The 14,529-nt window shown below is 49.3% G+C and overlaps 1 protein-coding gene across 1 annotated transcript in view; it reads right to left on the bottom strand.

The window, feature by feature from the left end:
- The window catches only part of CUBN (cubilin), a 242,374-nt gene that overhangs the window by 200,175 nt on the left and 27,670 nt on the right, over positions 1 to 14,529 (bottom strand). Inside the window, exons 13-17 of the mRNA XM_058297911.1 lie at positions 14,161 to 14,273; positions 12,171 to 12,405; positions 4,894 to 5,075; positions 2,567 to 2,729; positions 910 to 1,100 (exon numbers count right to left, since the gene is read on the bottom strand). Coding sequence (XP_058153894.1) covers positions 910 to 1,100; positions 2,567 to 2,729; positions 4,894 to 5,075; positions 12,171 to 12,405; positions 14,161 to 14,273 — 884 coding nt within the window. The remainder of the gene's footprint in view (positions 1 to 909; positions 1,101 to 2,566; positions 2,730 to 4,893; positions 5,076 to 12,170; positions 12,406 to 14,160; positions 14,274 to 14,529) is intronic.

The raw sequence follows: 14,529 nt of genomic DNA, 5'->3' as shown, positions 1-14,529 counted from the left end.
TCCCCAACTGTGAGGTTTTCAAAGTGAGAAACAGGTTGGAAATTCACCCAAAAAATCCAAATAATTTTAATTTGTGAAACAAAAACAAAATTGCTCCATAGTGCAAAATATTAAAGTTGTTCAGAAGAACCTTAGAAAACATAAATTGAATGAACACGTATATTCCCCCCCCCCCCATTTGAGAGAAAAACTCCTGGATTAAAAAATATGCATCCCTGTGTTGTTCTGCTCAAATGTACTTTTTTACATAAGGCAAGATTTTATGCTAAAATTCTGCTTCCTCTCCACATGTGGAGGAGAGAAGAGGGCAGCAGGCTTTTTCTTGAGTTTTTCTTGAAAAAATGAATTGGTCTAATTCCCAAGAGTGAATCAAACTGCAAATGCCTCTCTGAGTTTATATAAAATGATTGTACCCAACAAAACACGTTTTCTTTCTCTTGCTCAGCATTTTAACTTCCGGCTTAACCCAGCAGCAAGCGAAAGAAAGGCAGGCAGCAGCACCAGCTGTCTTCTGCTCCTGTCCCCGAGGTGCCTCTGCTCTCAGCCATCCGCACACTTAGCAAAGCGGAGGCTTCTGAAGGAGACAAGGGACGACTCACACAAGTCGCGGCCCAGGCCGTGCCCAGGGGCGCGCAGCTCCCACTAGGGGACAGAGCCCTCGCTGCCCTCGCAGGCCGCCTGCGCAGCCGTCGCCCAGCTTACCACACGTCCGCAGGCTCGGCCCTCATTCGCGTCCTCTGCTGGGCTTCTGTGGGACTGGACAGGTCCATGCAGGCCTGCCTGCACCCGAGGACGCTGGAGGGCCATGGGGCTGCGGGCCGTGCTGGGGCGGCGCAGGGGCCTGGGCGGGCAGAGGGGCAGCGGGGCAGCGGGCACAGGGCCACTGCCTCGGGCCACGGCGCGGCTTACCTCGATGTAACTCTGCGAGCAGCCGCCCCGGCCGCCCAGCTCCACGTGGGTAAAGGTGAGCTGGATCCGCTCGCCCGGCGGCTGCCGCACGATGTAGACGCACTGCCTGGCCTGTGCCAGCGGCCCGGGCAGGGCGGGGAAGACGAGCTCGCCCTCCGGGCCGGTGAAGTTCCCTCCACAGGGCGGGTCCCCTGAGGGCAGAGGGCAAAGGTCACATGGGGAGCCCTGCCTGGCTGCCCCGGCATGCGACACTGTGTTCTGGTCCACACGCAGTCGTCCATCCCAGGCGTGCCGCCCATGTTCTGTCCACACACACAGTCGTCCTTCCTGAGCGTGTGGCCCCATGTTCTAGGTCCACACACACAGTCATCCATCATGGGCGCGTGGCCCCGTGTTCTAGGTTCACATGCAGTCGTCCGTCCTAGCGCGTGGCCCCGTGTTCTAGGTCCACACGCACAGTCATCCGTCCCAGGCGTGCAGCCCCGTGGTCTAGGTCCACATGCACAGTCATCAGTCATGCGCACGGTCCCGCGTTCTACTCTACACACACAGTCGTCCGTCCTCGCGTGCGGCCCCATGTTCTGTCCACACACACAGTCGTCCGTCCTGGGCTTGCCCTGGACAGTCTCCGTCATCTGTGTTCATGAGATAAGCATATACACCAAGAAACCCACCGCAGTGCGTGACCCTGCCGGATGCTGAGCTTTAAACACCTCATTCCATGAGGATTCAAGGAAGTTCACAAACTACACGGAACAAAGTGAAATACCAGCAGGTAAAGGCTCCAACTGGAGGAAACGCAAGTGCAGACGGCATAGGATGGCAGGGGGAGGAGGCCACCCAGAAAACCAGAAAACGGCAAGCTCCACGGCCAGGGTCCAGAAAGCGCCTCTGAGGAGACGTTCCTTTTCCTTCTCCTATGAGTTCTGGGCCGCAGTGACCTGCTGGCAGAGGCTCTGCAGCCTCTGGCAGCTGCCCAGAGAGCTTCTTGGGTTCTAAGGGCGTCAGCTCGGGCTGAGGACACGACAGCGTGTCAGCAGAGGGAGAGACAGGCCAGCACGATGGGGGCTGCGCAGCTGGACTGACCAGGGACAAGGCCACCAGGGGTCTAGCATGGTCAAGGACAAGGCCCCGGGGTCAGGGGGAGGTCCTGGGGTCGGGGGGGGGGGGCCCGGGGTCAGGGGGAGGCCCCGGGGTCAGAGAGAGGCTGTGGGGTCAGGGGGGGCCCTGGGGTCCGGGGGGGCCCTGGTATCAGGGGTGGGCCCACGGGGTCTCAGGGGGAAGCCTCAGGGTCAGGGGGAGGCCCTGGGGTCGGGGGGAGGCTCACAGGGTCAGGGGGGACCCACAGGATCTCAAGCAGTCTAGCATAAGGCCCCGGGCTTGCCGGGCTCCTCCAGGAAGGAAGCCTGCACCTCTCGAGGGGCCTGCATGGCACAAACACCGTGAGCCGTTCCATCTCAGAGGCCTGGTCCTGCTACCACGATGTGGGTCCCCAACTCAAGGGAAATGGCTATCATACTAGAACGCCGGGAACACAGGGAATCAGCCACGAGAGAGAGGTGGTTACAAAGATGGCCTGCTCCTCCAGCTGCAGGAAGCCACGAGCGAGCGCAGCGCTGTCCTCCGACCCGCTGGGCGCCACCCAGCCGGCACTCACCCGGTGACGTTAGGTAGGTGATATGGAAGCCCCGGTCACTGGCCTGGGCGTCGGAATGGAAGTGGATCCTGGCAAAGGGGCCCGTCAGCTGGAGGGGCGGCGCGGAGAGCGAGGTACAGAGCTTCTCAAGGACAGGGTCTTGCTGCAAAGGACCATCTCGAATCTAGAAAAAAAGAACGCGCCATCTCGCACGCGGTGGACACAGGCCAACGGCACTGCATACGGTGACTCCTGTGCAGCCTGCCTGAGAGCGACGTCTCACATCTGTCTGACATGGCTGCTGGCATGGGTAGGGCAGGGAAGGGTGACCCCTGTCGTGTGAACATCCCCTCCGCGGGCCGAAGGGCACCTGCAATCCGTCTAGTGCTGCTACTAAGCTCTAGCATTTCTTTCTCAGGCTTGAGGGTTTTCCCCCAGGTGTTCATTTTGAAATTATAAATCCTAGGGTCTAGAAGAAGGAAGTATATGCAAAATAAGAATAGAAAGTAAGTGAGGTCGTCGGCGCGGGAGGGAAAGAAGTGAAGGAAGATGGCACAGTGACCACTGGGCGGGTTCTACAGGGCCAGGGGGCCGGGCTACCTCAGTGATGACAAGGGGCCCCCGGGGCCCTTCTCCTGGGTGTGACTGGCCTGGCCAGGGAGCAGGCTGGCCTCCAAGTCCTGCCCTGCTTGGAGCAGCCACTTCAACGCAGTCATGTCTGTCCAGGTGACTTTCCAGTTGGTGGCAAAGTCACAGGGCAGCCTGCTTCCATTCGGGGATTTAACCAGGGCCTGAAATACCGTCCTGATGACGAATGCTTCCCTGCAGCCCTATCAGATGGCCCGTGCTCTCTACTAGAGCTGGGAATGAACACAAAGGAAGGAGAAAAGCCTCTAATTTTAACTTGATGGGATTTTTGGGAAGTTCATTCTAAGGAAAGTCAATGCCAACGTTTAAAAGACTATTTTGCTGAAACTTCCAGGCAGAGGCAGATTTTCCAGCCATCCCAAAGGGTTCAGATCCATTGTGATGGCCACTAAATGACCACTAGGTGACCAATGGTCCAGCTCGTGGAGACCCCTGCCCACTGCAGCGCACCACCCTACGGGAAGGGGCGGCCACACGCTGCTCTCTAACGGGCGTAGAGAGCCTTGTGCTGGGCTGGTCCTGCAAGGGCTCCCGGGATTGCCGGGAGGACACCCCACAAGGTGCGGGGGCCCCCAACGGGCCTTCAGCAGCGCTGTACGTGGAGCCCCAGGAGCGCTTGACTGATCGGCCTTTCTCCCCCCTTCTTGTCTCAGGCAGTGGGGGGCGCAGGCTCAGCCTCTTATCTGCGCATCTCGGCGAGGCCCCCGCCCGGGACCCCTCCACGCCGCCTGAGCAGCCCCATGCCGCCTCGAAGCCAGGGAGCTGGGAGCAGCCACGGCACCCCGGCGGCCTCCCCTCCGCGGCCTCCCCAGCTCGGCTCCCGGGGCAAGGGGCGCAGGGGCTGGGCTTCCAGGCAGGCGGCGCAGGCGTGGCGGGGAGGGGCGCGCAGGACTGGGTGCGGGGTGGGCGGGGAGGGGCGCAGGGCTGAGCGCGGCAAGGCGGGGTGCGGCGAAGAGGGGCGCGCAGGGCTGAGCGCGAGGAGGAGGGGCGCGGAGAGGAGGGGTGCGCAGGGCTGAGAGCAGCAAGGAGGGGTGCGGCGAGGAGGGGCCCGCAGGGCTGAGCGCGACGAGGAGGGGCGCGGTGAGGAGGGGTGCGCAGGGCTGTGCGCGGTGGAAGGCGCACGGTGAGGAGGGGCGCAGGGCTGGGCGCGGTGGGAGGGGCACGGTGAGGAGGGGCGCAGGGCTGGACACGGTGAGGAGGGGCGCAGGGCTGGACACGGTGAGGAGGGGCGCAGGGCTGGGCGCGGTGGGAGGGGCACGGTGAGGAGGGGCGCGCAGGGCTGGACACGGTGAGGAGGGGCGCAGGGCTGGGCGCGCGAGGAGGGGCGCGGCGGGGAGGGGCGTGCAGGGCTGGGCGCGGTGGGAGGGGCACGGTGAGGAGGGGCGCAGGGCTGGGCGCGCGAGGAGGGGCGTGGCGGGGAGGGGCGCAGGGCTGGGCGCGGCGAGGAGGGGCTCGGCGAGGAGGGGCGTGCAGGGCTGGGCGCGGTGGGAGGGGCACGGTGAGGAGGGGCGCAGGGCTGGGCGCGCGAGGAGGGGCGTGGCGGGGAGGGGCGCAGGGCTGGGCGCGGCGAGGAGGGGCTCGGCGAGGAGGGGCGTGCAGGGCTGGGCGCGGTGGGAGGGGCACGGTGAGGAGGGGCGCAGGGCTGGGCGCGCGAGGAGGGGCGCGGCGGGGAGGGGCACAGGGCTGGGCGCCGCCTGTACCTCCAGGAAATCCGAGCTGCAGTCCTCGTGCTGCTCCAGGCTCAGGGTCCCGAAGGTGAGCGTCACCAGGAGGTGAGGGGGGACTGCAACGGTCCACACGCAGTCTCGTCCAGGCGGGTAGTTCCCGGGGTACCCCGGCGACGTGATGGAGCCGTAGGGGCTGATCACCACCCCGCCACACTCTAGAGGGAAGGAGGAGCGCGAGCTGATGAGGCCAAGCGTCCCTTCAGTAACACGAGCAGCTCTGGAGCCGCTCACATCACACAAGACTTGCGGTTTTCCAATTTTATCACGTTATAGACCTAGAAATACCAACTGATAAACGAATTACCCATGCCGGGAGCTGCGGCTTATAAGCCACCATTGGAAATGGGATTTAAAATACACTGCTGCACTGTCTGAGAAATGGGTAGTGCGTTGTTTGTTATCTTTTTTCACTTTAAGGGAGATTAATTTCCATATATTAACTCTTTAAAAGTTCTGGAAATGCTGCCAGCACCTATGCCTTCAACAAACTAGGTCATTTTACACTTTAAAATAAACACCACATAATTTTCATTTAGAAAGTTGCTTAGAACTACCTATTGTTAAACCACCCATGGCACAAATGAAGGCACTTGGCCTGTGCGGTCTGCCCTTGCTGGGGCAGTGAGTACAGGCAGTTCAGCTTTCCGCCCGCCATCTTGCCTCAACACGTGGCGCTGACTTTGGTGAGAAAGTACCTCTTATGGCACCTTGAGTTGTTCTCTTTAGGGCCTTGTGATTGCACGTTTTTACCCCCAAATAAATACCCTTTATAAAAGCCAACAGATTTCTGGTATTTTGCATCAGTTCCCCTTTGGCCAACTAATACACTCTAATATATAAAAGACTTCATTAAAAAATAGATACGAAGAAAGCATCCACAAAAAAATTTCAAACGTCCCTTAAACATAGGAAAAGATGTTCAATATCACTCACAATAAAGAAAATGCAAATAAAAGGTTCACCGAGATACCATCTCTTACTTCTCAGAATGGAAAAGCCCAGAATTTTGACAACAGACTGTTGGTGAGGCCATGGGGCAAAGGGCACTCTCATGTGAGAAGGCAAAACGGTGCAACCACTAGAGAAAAGAATATGGCAGTGTCTAGCAAAACACTTGGGCATTTATCTCAGGATCAAGCAGTCCCACCTGTACAACTCTCTCCCAAAGATACACTGTCAAGACTGTGATAAGACAAATGTCCAGGACACTTGTTGTAATGCAGTTTGGAATTCCAAAAGCCTGGAAGCAAGCTACAGGTCCTCCTTAGAGTCCTGACTGCGCAGATGAGAGATCACATGCAGGATGGAATCCTGCACTCTTGTGATAGAAGAATCACCAAGACAAATGCAGTGAACAAAAAACCAAGCTGCAGAGCAGCAGAAGGCATGGTGCCTTATATCCACAACAGAGGCAACACCCTACATGTGATAAACCCAAAGCTAAGAGAAATTATCTATGGAGGAGGGAAGGAACAGGATGAGAAAGAGAGATGGGAGCTAGATTCTCTAAATGTACCATGCATAGAGATTTGGCTTCAAAACTATGGATATGTTTTACATAAGTATAACGCAAAACTCAATCAGACTAAAAAAAAAAAAAGAAATCTCTCAAAATCACAAGCAAAATGAAACAAGTGAAATAACTGCATTGAGTAGATAACTTATCCATGCAGAATGCAAATATTTCAAGGGACTTTAAAACACAGTAACTTGACTGTACATCTCTAGGGAAATATTTTTTAGTATAAAAAGAACAACAAAGAAATATTAAATGATCTTCAATCATCCTATTATTAGTAATAATACTAGTATTGTTATTCTGAAAGTATATGTGTAGGATTAAGTAACATAAGTAATATGTTAATGCATTTGGGAACCAAGAATTTTGCCTATGAGAAAAGAGATATAAAGTTAAAACTTTTATTACAACCAAATTTACATGGGAAGAGCTCTATGAATACATGCAACATTTTCTCTTTTTTTAAAAAATCATCTTCTAGTTCTGCTCACTGAAAAAGTCTAGACATTGACATAGTAGCAATAGCTACCCCAGCACCCAGCAGGTGGAAACTAAATTCTTTTTCCCCCTAAAAGAACAAGAGCTCTTTGGGGAGAAAATTGGCACCAATTCAGAGTCAGTGTGGTAAGTTAAATTATGTACCCTAGAAAACAACATGTTCTTAATGTAATCCCATTCCTGCAGATGTGAACCCACTGTGAACAGGATCTCTTGAAGGCGTGATTGTAGGTAAGGTGTGGCCAATGTAATCCTGCTACCAGAGGCCTTATAAAGAGAAGCCATGGCGAGGGGCTGGGAGCCAGAAGTCAGCAGGACCCAAAAGAGAAAGGGGAGCACGGCGTCATGTGAAGGGAAGGCCAGGACCCAAGGATTGCCAGCTGGCCAGAGCTCTGCCAAGCCTGGAAGAAGCAAGCCTTCTGACACAATTAAACAATTAATTCCCACTGTTTAAGTCAAAGTGTTGTGTGGTATTTGCATAGTGGCCTGGAAACCAGGATAGACAGTAAATGAATAAGACGACCCTGGAGTACATTTTCAGACCAGAAAGTGAGGAAGCTCTCAAGGGTAATTGAAGTTGGGTCAAGAGGTTCAGAATCTAACATGAAAATTTTCCCACTAGCCAAATACAGGACAATTTGAACATCAAAAAAGAAAAGAATATTAGAATGGATTAAATATATAAAATATGATAAAGTATATGATTTCATAGTGTTATCAAAAGTGAAACGAAATGGAACAACAAATACTTGTTTATCACTGGAGAAAGCTCAGAAACTAAGTCATTAATCTGAATAGTAAAAAATAAGGGGAAAGAATCAAGCTCTTTTTAAAACTTTCCTATATGATCTATATGTAAAGGTAACCAAATAATATGAGAAAGTTCTATTCCACTGAAGAACTCTTGAAAATAAATGAAGAAGGAATAGTAAACAAACTATCACCACTTGGTAAACCCCAATTAAATGCTCATCTAAACAATGAATATAAAAGTTGCTAAAACTATTAGGGTAGGTAAGTACATTTGAATGGACAGATCGGCCTGAGATGATCTGATCAATCTGATGAAAGTTAAAATCATCAAAAGAGAGACAAGCAGACATCATGTATTATTGCCCAAATAAAACAAACCTGAATCTGATCAAGTCTCTTGATCTAGCTGCTAGTTTACAACAGAAGGAAGAACATATGAGGATACAATCAGTAGAACCCAGAATATGGGATCATCTACTTGACAAATGATCCAGCTTCTCTAACGAATAACCTTGAATGCTCGCTAATATTTGGTATAGTCAGGAATCGCTGCTAATGTTTTAGTTTTAGTTTTAGTGTGCATAGGCAAAAGTCCAGGACCATGACCCTTGAGAGAAGGGATGCCACGTGGTAAGCTCCATATTCATCCCAGAATTCTCCCTACGTGCATTTTCTAAAATGATGTGCAGGGAAGTGGAGTCCAAGCAGAAAGCAATAGCCTTTTGGGTGGAAAAATAAAGCGCCAGGTTTGGGACTGCTAAAGTGGCTGCAATTTGGGGAGCAGGATACATGGAAAAGGCAGCTACATTGAAGCAGCACCAAAATAATGTATAGCTCTTGGCTGCAGCCTAAGCTGCACTTGTGCAGGAGGAGACTGCTCTTGGTCTAGTAGAGAAATGATCCTGGCAGCGTAAGAGCTGAAGGAAGATTCCAGAGATCACATAACACTGGAGAGATAGGGCAACCCCACCCATCCAACATCAGAATGGAGATACCTTTGTGAAAACCTTGAGAACAGAACTGAAATCTCAGAAAAGCTACATCAAGGGAGTAGAACCATGTTCTAGAAATTAAGAGCTTGAAACAGACGCTCTCTAACAATGTCCAAATTCAAACCTCAGTGGATCAAGGGGAGCTTCCAGTTATGGTAACTGCCTAACAGAACAAAACTCAAACCTCTTTAGAGAAAAACAATACAATACAGAGACCCTACCATACATCACCCATAATGTCTCACACCCAATAAAAATTACTAGGCATGTGAGGAAGTAGAAAAAGTAGCTGATAATAAATGAATAAAATAGGCATTAAAAGTAGACCCCAAAACAATCCGAATATGGAGCTGGCAACAACAACAAAAAAGACTCCATAATAACTATTATAAAGCATAGAAGAAAAGATGGACAAAGGATAATGAGGAAGTATTTAAAAAGGCCCAGATACATCAGTCAGGTTGTTGAAAACTAAATATAAAGATAAGACTCTTAATAACAGATGGGGGGGAGGGGCGGGGGAGAGGCACATTATCTTCAGAGAACAGTGTAAGAATTACAGATGACTTTCCAACTGAAATTATGGAAGTCAGAAGACACTGAAATGGCATAAAGTGCTAACAGAAAGAGAACTGCCAACCTAAAATTCTATTTGTGTGATACTATCCTTCAAAGATTAAGGTGAAAAAATACATTCTGAGACAAAGCCCAGAGCATTTGTCACCAGCATACATGTTCTTCAAGAAATAATGGAGAATGTCCTTCAGGCTGAAGGAAAATAATCCCAGATAGAAGCACAAAAGTATCAGATGGAAAGAAAAAGTAAATGTATGGATGAATATAAAAAGCTATTAAATACTTAAAGCAACAATAACAACATCTCATGGGATTTATAATGTATATAGAAGCAAAATAGTTGATAAAAACAGGAAAAATTAGTAGGTGGTAAAGGAAGTAAATATTGTAAGGATAATGCATTAATTGAGATGGGTAAAAGTATTAATTTATAAAATACTGCAATAAGTTGATGCATTTTGTAATTTCTAGAGTAATAACTAAAAGAATGAAACCAAAAGGAATAACAAAAAAACTAATGGACACAATAAAATGGAATAAGAAAAATACTTGACTAAATAATAAGAAAGCAAGAAAGAGAGAATAAAGAAAAAATGAAACAGAAAATAACTAGCGAATTGGTATAAACCAAATCATACCACTAAGTACATCAAACGTAAATTGACTAACCAATTAAAAGACAAAGACTATCAAACTAGATTTTAAAGAGCCTTAACTATATGTAGTTTAAAGGATTCTACTTTACATACAAAAATACAGGTACATTTTAAACAAAATGATGGAAATATATATATATATATCATGCAAACACTATCAAAAGAAGGCTGATGTGGCTATGTTAGACAATGCAATTTAAGGTAAATATGAGAGAGAGGGAGATTTCATGATGACAAAAGAGTCAATTCGATAGGAAGATATAATAATCTTAAATTTGTATGTATGTAATGGTATAGCTTTAAAATATATAAAGGAAAAGCTCTCAGAATAGCAAAGTGCATATACACATAGCTGGAGATCTTAACACACCTCTCTCAGTAGCTAACAGAACACAAAGATTGAAAAATCAATAAAAAATAGAATATCTAACAACACTATTGACTACCTTGACCTAGTTGGCCACATCCAACCACTCTAGAATATACCTTCTTTCCTGTTCATGTGGGACATTTACCGAAATAGAAAATATGCCAGGCCATAGAGCAAGTCTCGACAAATTTTGAAATTGAAATGATACAGTGCATGATTGATGACTACACTGAAAATTATGTTACATACTTTTAATAAAACAGTCACAGAGTAATCACGATAGAAATGAGAGAATATTCAAACATGAAAACACATATTAAAACTTGTGAGCTATAGCTATAACTGTTCTTAGACAATAATATATAGCTTCAGTGCATACATTAGAAAAGAAAAATCTTGACAATTATGTCTCCATGCTTACAAATCAAGAAGCTAGGAAAAAAGGTAACAGCAAATTAAGCTAGAAAAAGTAAAAGAAGAAAATAATAAAACAAGAGCAAAAATCAATGAAATAGACATCAACAGAAAACAATAACAAAGCCAAAAGATGGTTCTTTGAAAAGATTGGTAAAATTGATACACAATTAGTAAGACTGATCAAGACAAAAAAGAGAAACCACATTTTTAACATCAGGAATCAAAAGAAGGGACATCACTCACGATTCTACAAATGCTAAAGAATAGCAAGAAAATATAATGAAAATGTAGATAAAAGCAATTAATTGCTTGAGAAAAACATAAAATAAATCTAGGAAAAGATGTAACAGTTATCAAAGATTGGAAAGGAAGAGAAAAACAGCCTATATTCACAGATGACATAATTGTGTATATAAAAAAATTCAAAAGCATCTACCAAGTAACAGAACTGATTAATGAATTTACCAGTGTGGCTGGATACAAAATCAATATTCTTAAAATATATTGTATTGGTGTGGCTGTAGCTCAGTGACTGAGTGCCTGCTTCCCACATACAAGGTCTCAGGTTCAATCCCAGTACCTCCTTAAAAAAAAAAAAAAGCAACATACAGAAGAAAATGAAATTTAAGAAAATACTATCATTTAACATAGCATAAAATATCAAATATATCTAGAAATAAATCTAACAAAAGATGTGAAATATTTAAACACCAAAAACCACAAAAAGAGCACCAAATAAATGTAGAGATAGTCCATATTCATAGGTGGTCAGTTCTCCCAAGATGGACGCATAGACTTGGTGCAATGCCAAAAAATTCCCAACTAGCTGTTAGGGAAGATTGACGCATTGATTCTAAAATCTATAAGGAAATGCAAGAATCTAGCAGGTTTAGAAAGAACAAAGTTACAAGACTTTCACTGTCAGATTTCAAGACTTACTACAAAGCTTCACTAGTTAATCCAATGAGGCACAAGGATAAACCGATCAACAGAGAGAAGCTCCAGAAAGACATTCACAGATCTGATGAACCAATAGAGTTCTATTCTCTCTACTTTTTCATATATTTAAAATACTCATATAAAGTTTAAAAAAGGGCACCAAAATAACAACAAAGACCTTACTGGGCGTTGACACACCTGAGGACTGTCAGGTGGAGAGAGAACAGGGTCCCCAGCAGCCGCCTGCGGTAACTGCACTGCTGGAGCTCAGAGGGGACAGCTCAGCAATTCCACAGGAGACCCCTAAGATTCATGGTTCTGAATCTCTTCCAGTTCACCCTAATTTTATTATCTGTGAACATGAACTTAAATTCCAGTGCAGTTTAGAAGTAGTTAGTTTTAAAATGGCTCTAAAAAGCATTATGCATCCTTGGATCCCAAAGTAGTTAAATGTGCCCAAAAGTCTAGTATCAATCAAGGATACGCACTAACTACAAGACTGTGCTCTGCTTCTCGCCGTGTTTACGCACCTGGTTGCTGTGTCTCCCATCTTACTGTGAAGCCCCTGTCATTTCTTAAATGTTCAGAGTGCAGATGAAAATAGAGGGCACTGCTGCTGCTGAGGAGCGCACCAGGGGGGCCGGCGCCACAGAACCTCCCAAGCTGAAGGGCTGCAGAGGAGTCTCCATCGTAGATCTGAAGAAACTCATGTGCACAATCACGCACGGGTTCCAGGCGGAAAAAAGTGAAGGTGATACGCAGGACCTAAAAAGAGAAGGGCAGGAGCCATTCCTTTCCATTTGCATTTTAATGCTTAAGTATTTCCCCACCAACCAGGCAGTATTCATATCATGTCCCTGTCAACAGATACGCTATAATCTCGTAATTTTCAACAAATACATGAAAATTCCATACATTTAATGACTTGTGTTTAAAAGTTACCAAAATCAAACTTCAGTTGGTATCAAAGCATCAAGAGTAATGATACACCTGGATTTCATCACTGTACAGCTGACAACGTTCCTAGTCCAGTAAAACGAGGAGGACGGTGGCAACGTCGGCCTGCAGTGAAGTTCCACCTGCTAACGTGCATGCCCGTGGCCCCAGTCGCCGCAGCGTTGCACACACAGACACACGTCCTGCACCCCGGAGACCCAGAACCGGATGCCTAGCTGGACGGACATAGTCGGGCAGGCGGAGCGGCGTCCGGAAGCCCCAGGGCTGGGCCATACTGAGGGCCGGCGAGGGCTAGGCCGTACTCAGGGCCACCGAGGGCTGGGCGGGAATGGGAGACAGGGATGTGAACAGAACCGAGCATACGCGTGGGAGGAGCAAACCCAGAAGCCAGCCCCGGGTTCAAGTGCAGCCACCGAGCTCATGTCAGGCAGAGGACAGGGCACGGACAACTGCGCCTAAAACAGCCATGCAACCGAAAGAAAAGGCTGCTGAATTCAATTTTCATTACGAAAATCACAACAGTGTTCGGCTAATGAAAACGAATACCAGGACATTTTGAATTCTACATTGGGATATTTGCACATATTTTCCCCTATCACGCACATTAAGGTGGGGAGGAGAAGATATAAAACCGCAATAATCGTGAAAAATAGCATAAATTTTCCTAAAATTGGTAATAAAAGTATTCAAAAGTGTTCACATAAGAACTTTTTCTTGAAGGAAAACTATTTTCAATGTCAGGAAATAGAACTCATAGAAACTAAACGGAAGGAAGGGAATTCAGCTAGCCCCCTGGGAAATGCATTTGGGGTTTACTGTACCGGGGCTGCGTTGCCCCGGGAGCCGCACCAGGGACAATGGTTTTCTGACCTTTCTACAACGAGCTGGGCGATGTTCATTTGCTGAAAAGGCACCAGGCTGTCCCAGGCGCCCTTATCTGCCTTATCTCACTGCGCACAGGAGGAGGCTGGAAATGGCCAAGCCTGAGTCACTGAGGCTGCAGTCAAAGCAGCAAAACCCTCCGGCCCAGCTGTCATGTACCATGTGACCACCGGGGTCACAGGCCAAGCGGGAGGAGATGGTCGCTGCTGGCCACTCCCAAACGCCTGCCGGGAAAATCCCTCAGCTTCTCCCGAGGTCCCTCATCCCTGAGGCCGGGTAACGCCCCAGTCTTTCAGGAGAGAAGGAAAGAGGCACGCGGCGCACTGGGCCCAGCACCACAGGAGGCTTGTCACAAGAGCGCCACCTCCTACACGTCGCCACCTCTGCACAGCCACTGTGGCCCCGTGGCCACCTGCAGACGCCGCAGTCTCAGGGGCAAATGGACTGAAGAACCGGCCACGGGCTGGGCGGGCACCAGTGGCCGTGGAAAGCCTGGCTTGGGGCCAGCCCACCCAGGCCCGCGCTGGGGGTGTGTGAGAGGGAGTGAGGACACCGCTGCTACTCCCAAGGGTCAGTGGACGGCAGAGAGGTGCCATCAGCGTGCAGCCCCAGCGCTGCCGGCACAGAGACGCCAGGGAAGGCATGCGTGGGTGCGAAGGTGCGCGGGGCCGGGCGCCTTACCTTGCCCTCCTGGGTCCGGACCACCCAGAAGCAGTTCACATCGTGCACGGGGCCGGCATCGGGGCTGCTGTAGCTGAAGGTCCCATCCAGCCCTGAGAAGGCCCCGCCACAGGCTGTGGAGGAGACACAGCTGAGCCGGCCTGGCGGGGAGGGCCCAGCACAGCGCCCGCCCAGTGCCACCAGCGCCCCAGGCCCAGCGCAGCACCCGCCCAGCGCCGCCCGGACCCCAGGACCAGCACAGCACGCCCCCAGCGCTGCCCGGACCCCAGGACCAGCACAGCAACCCCCCAGCGCCGCCCGGACCCCAGGACCAGCGCAGTGCCTGCCCAGCGCCACCAGCCCCCCAACCCAGCGCAGCGCCCACCCAGC

The sequence above is a fragment of the Dasypus novemcinctus genome, chromosome 5 (genome assembly GCF_030445035.2).
Source record: "Dasypus novemcinctus isolate mDasNov1 chromosome 5, mDasNov1.1.hap2, whole genome shotgun sequence".
Lineage (NCBI taxonomy): Eukaryota > Metazoa > Chordata > Mammalia > Cingulata > Dasypodidae > Dasypus > Dasypus novemcinctus.
This window is presented reverse-complemented; position numbering and strand designations above follow the sequence as displayed.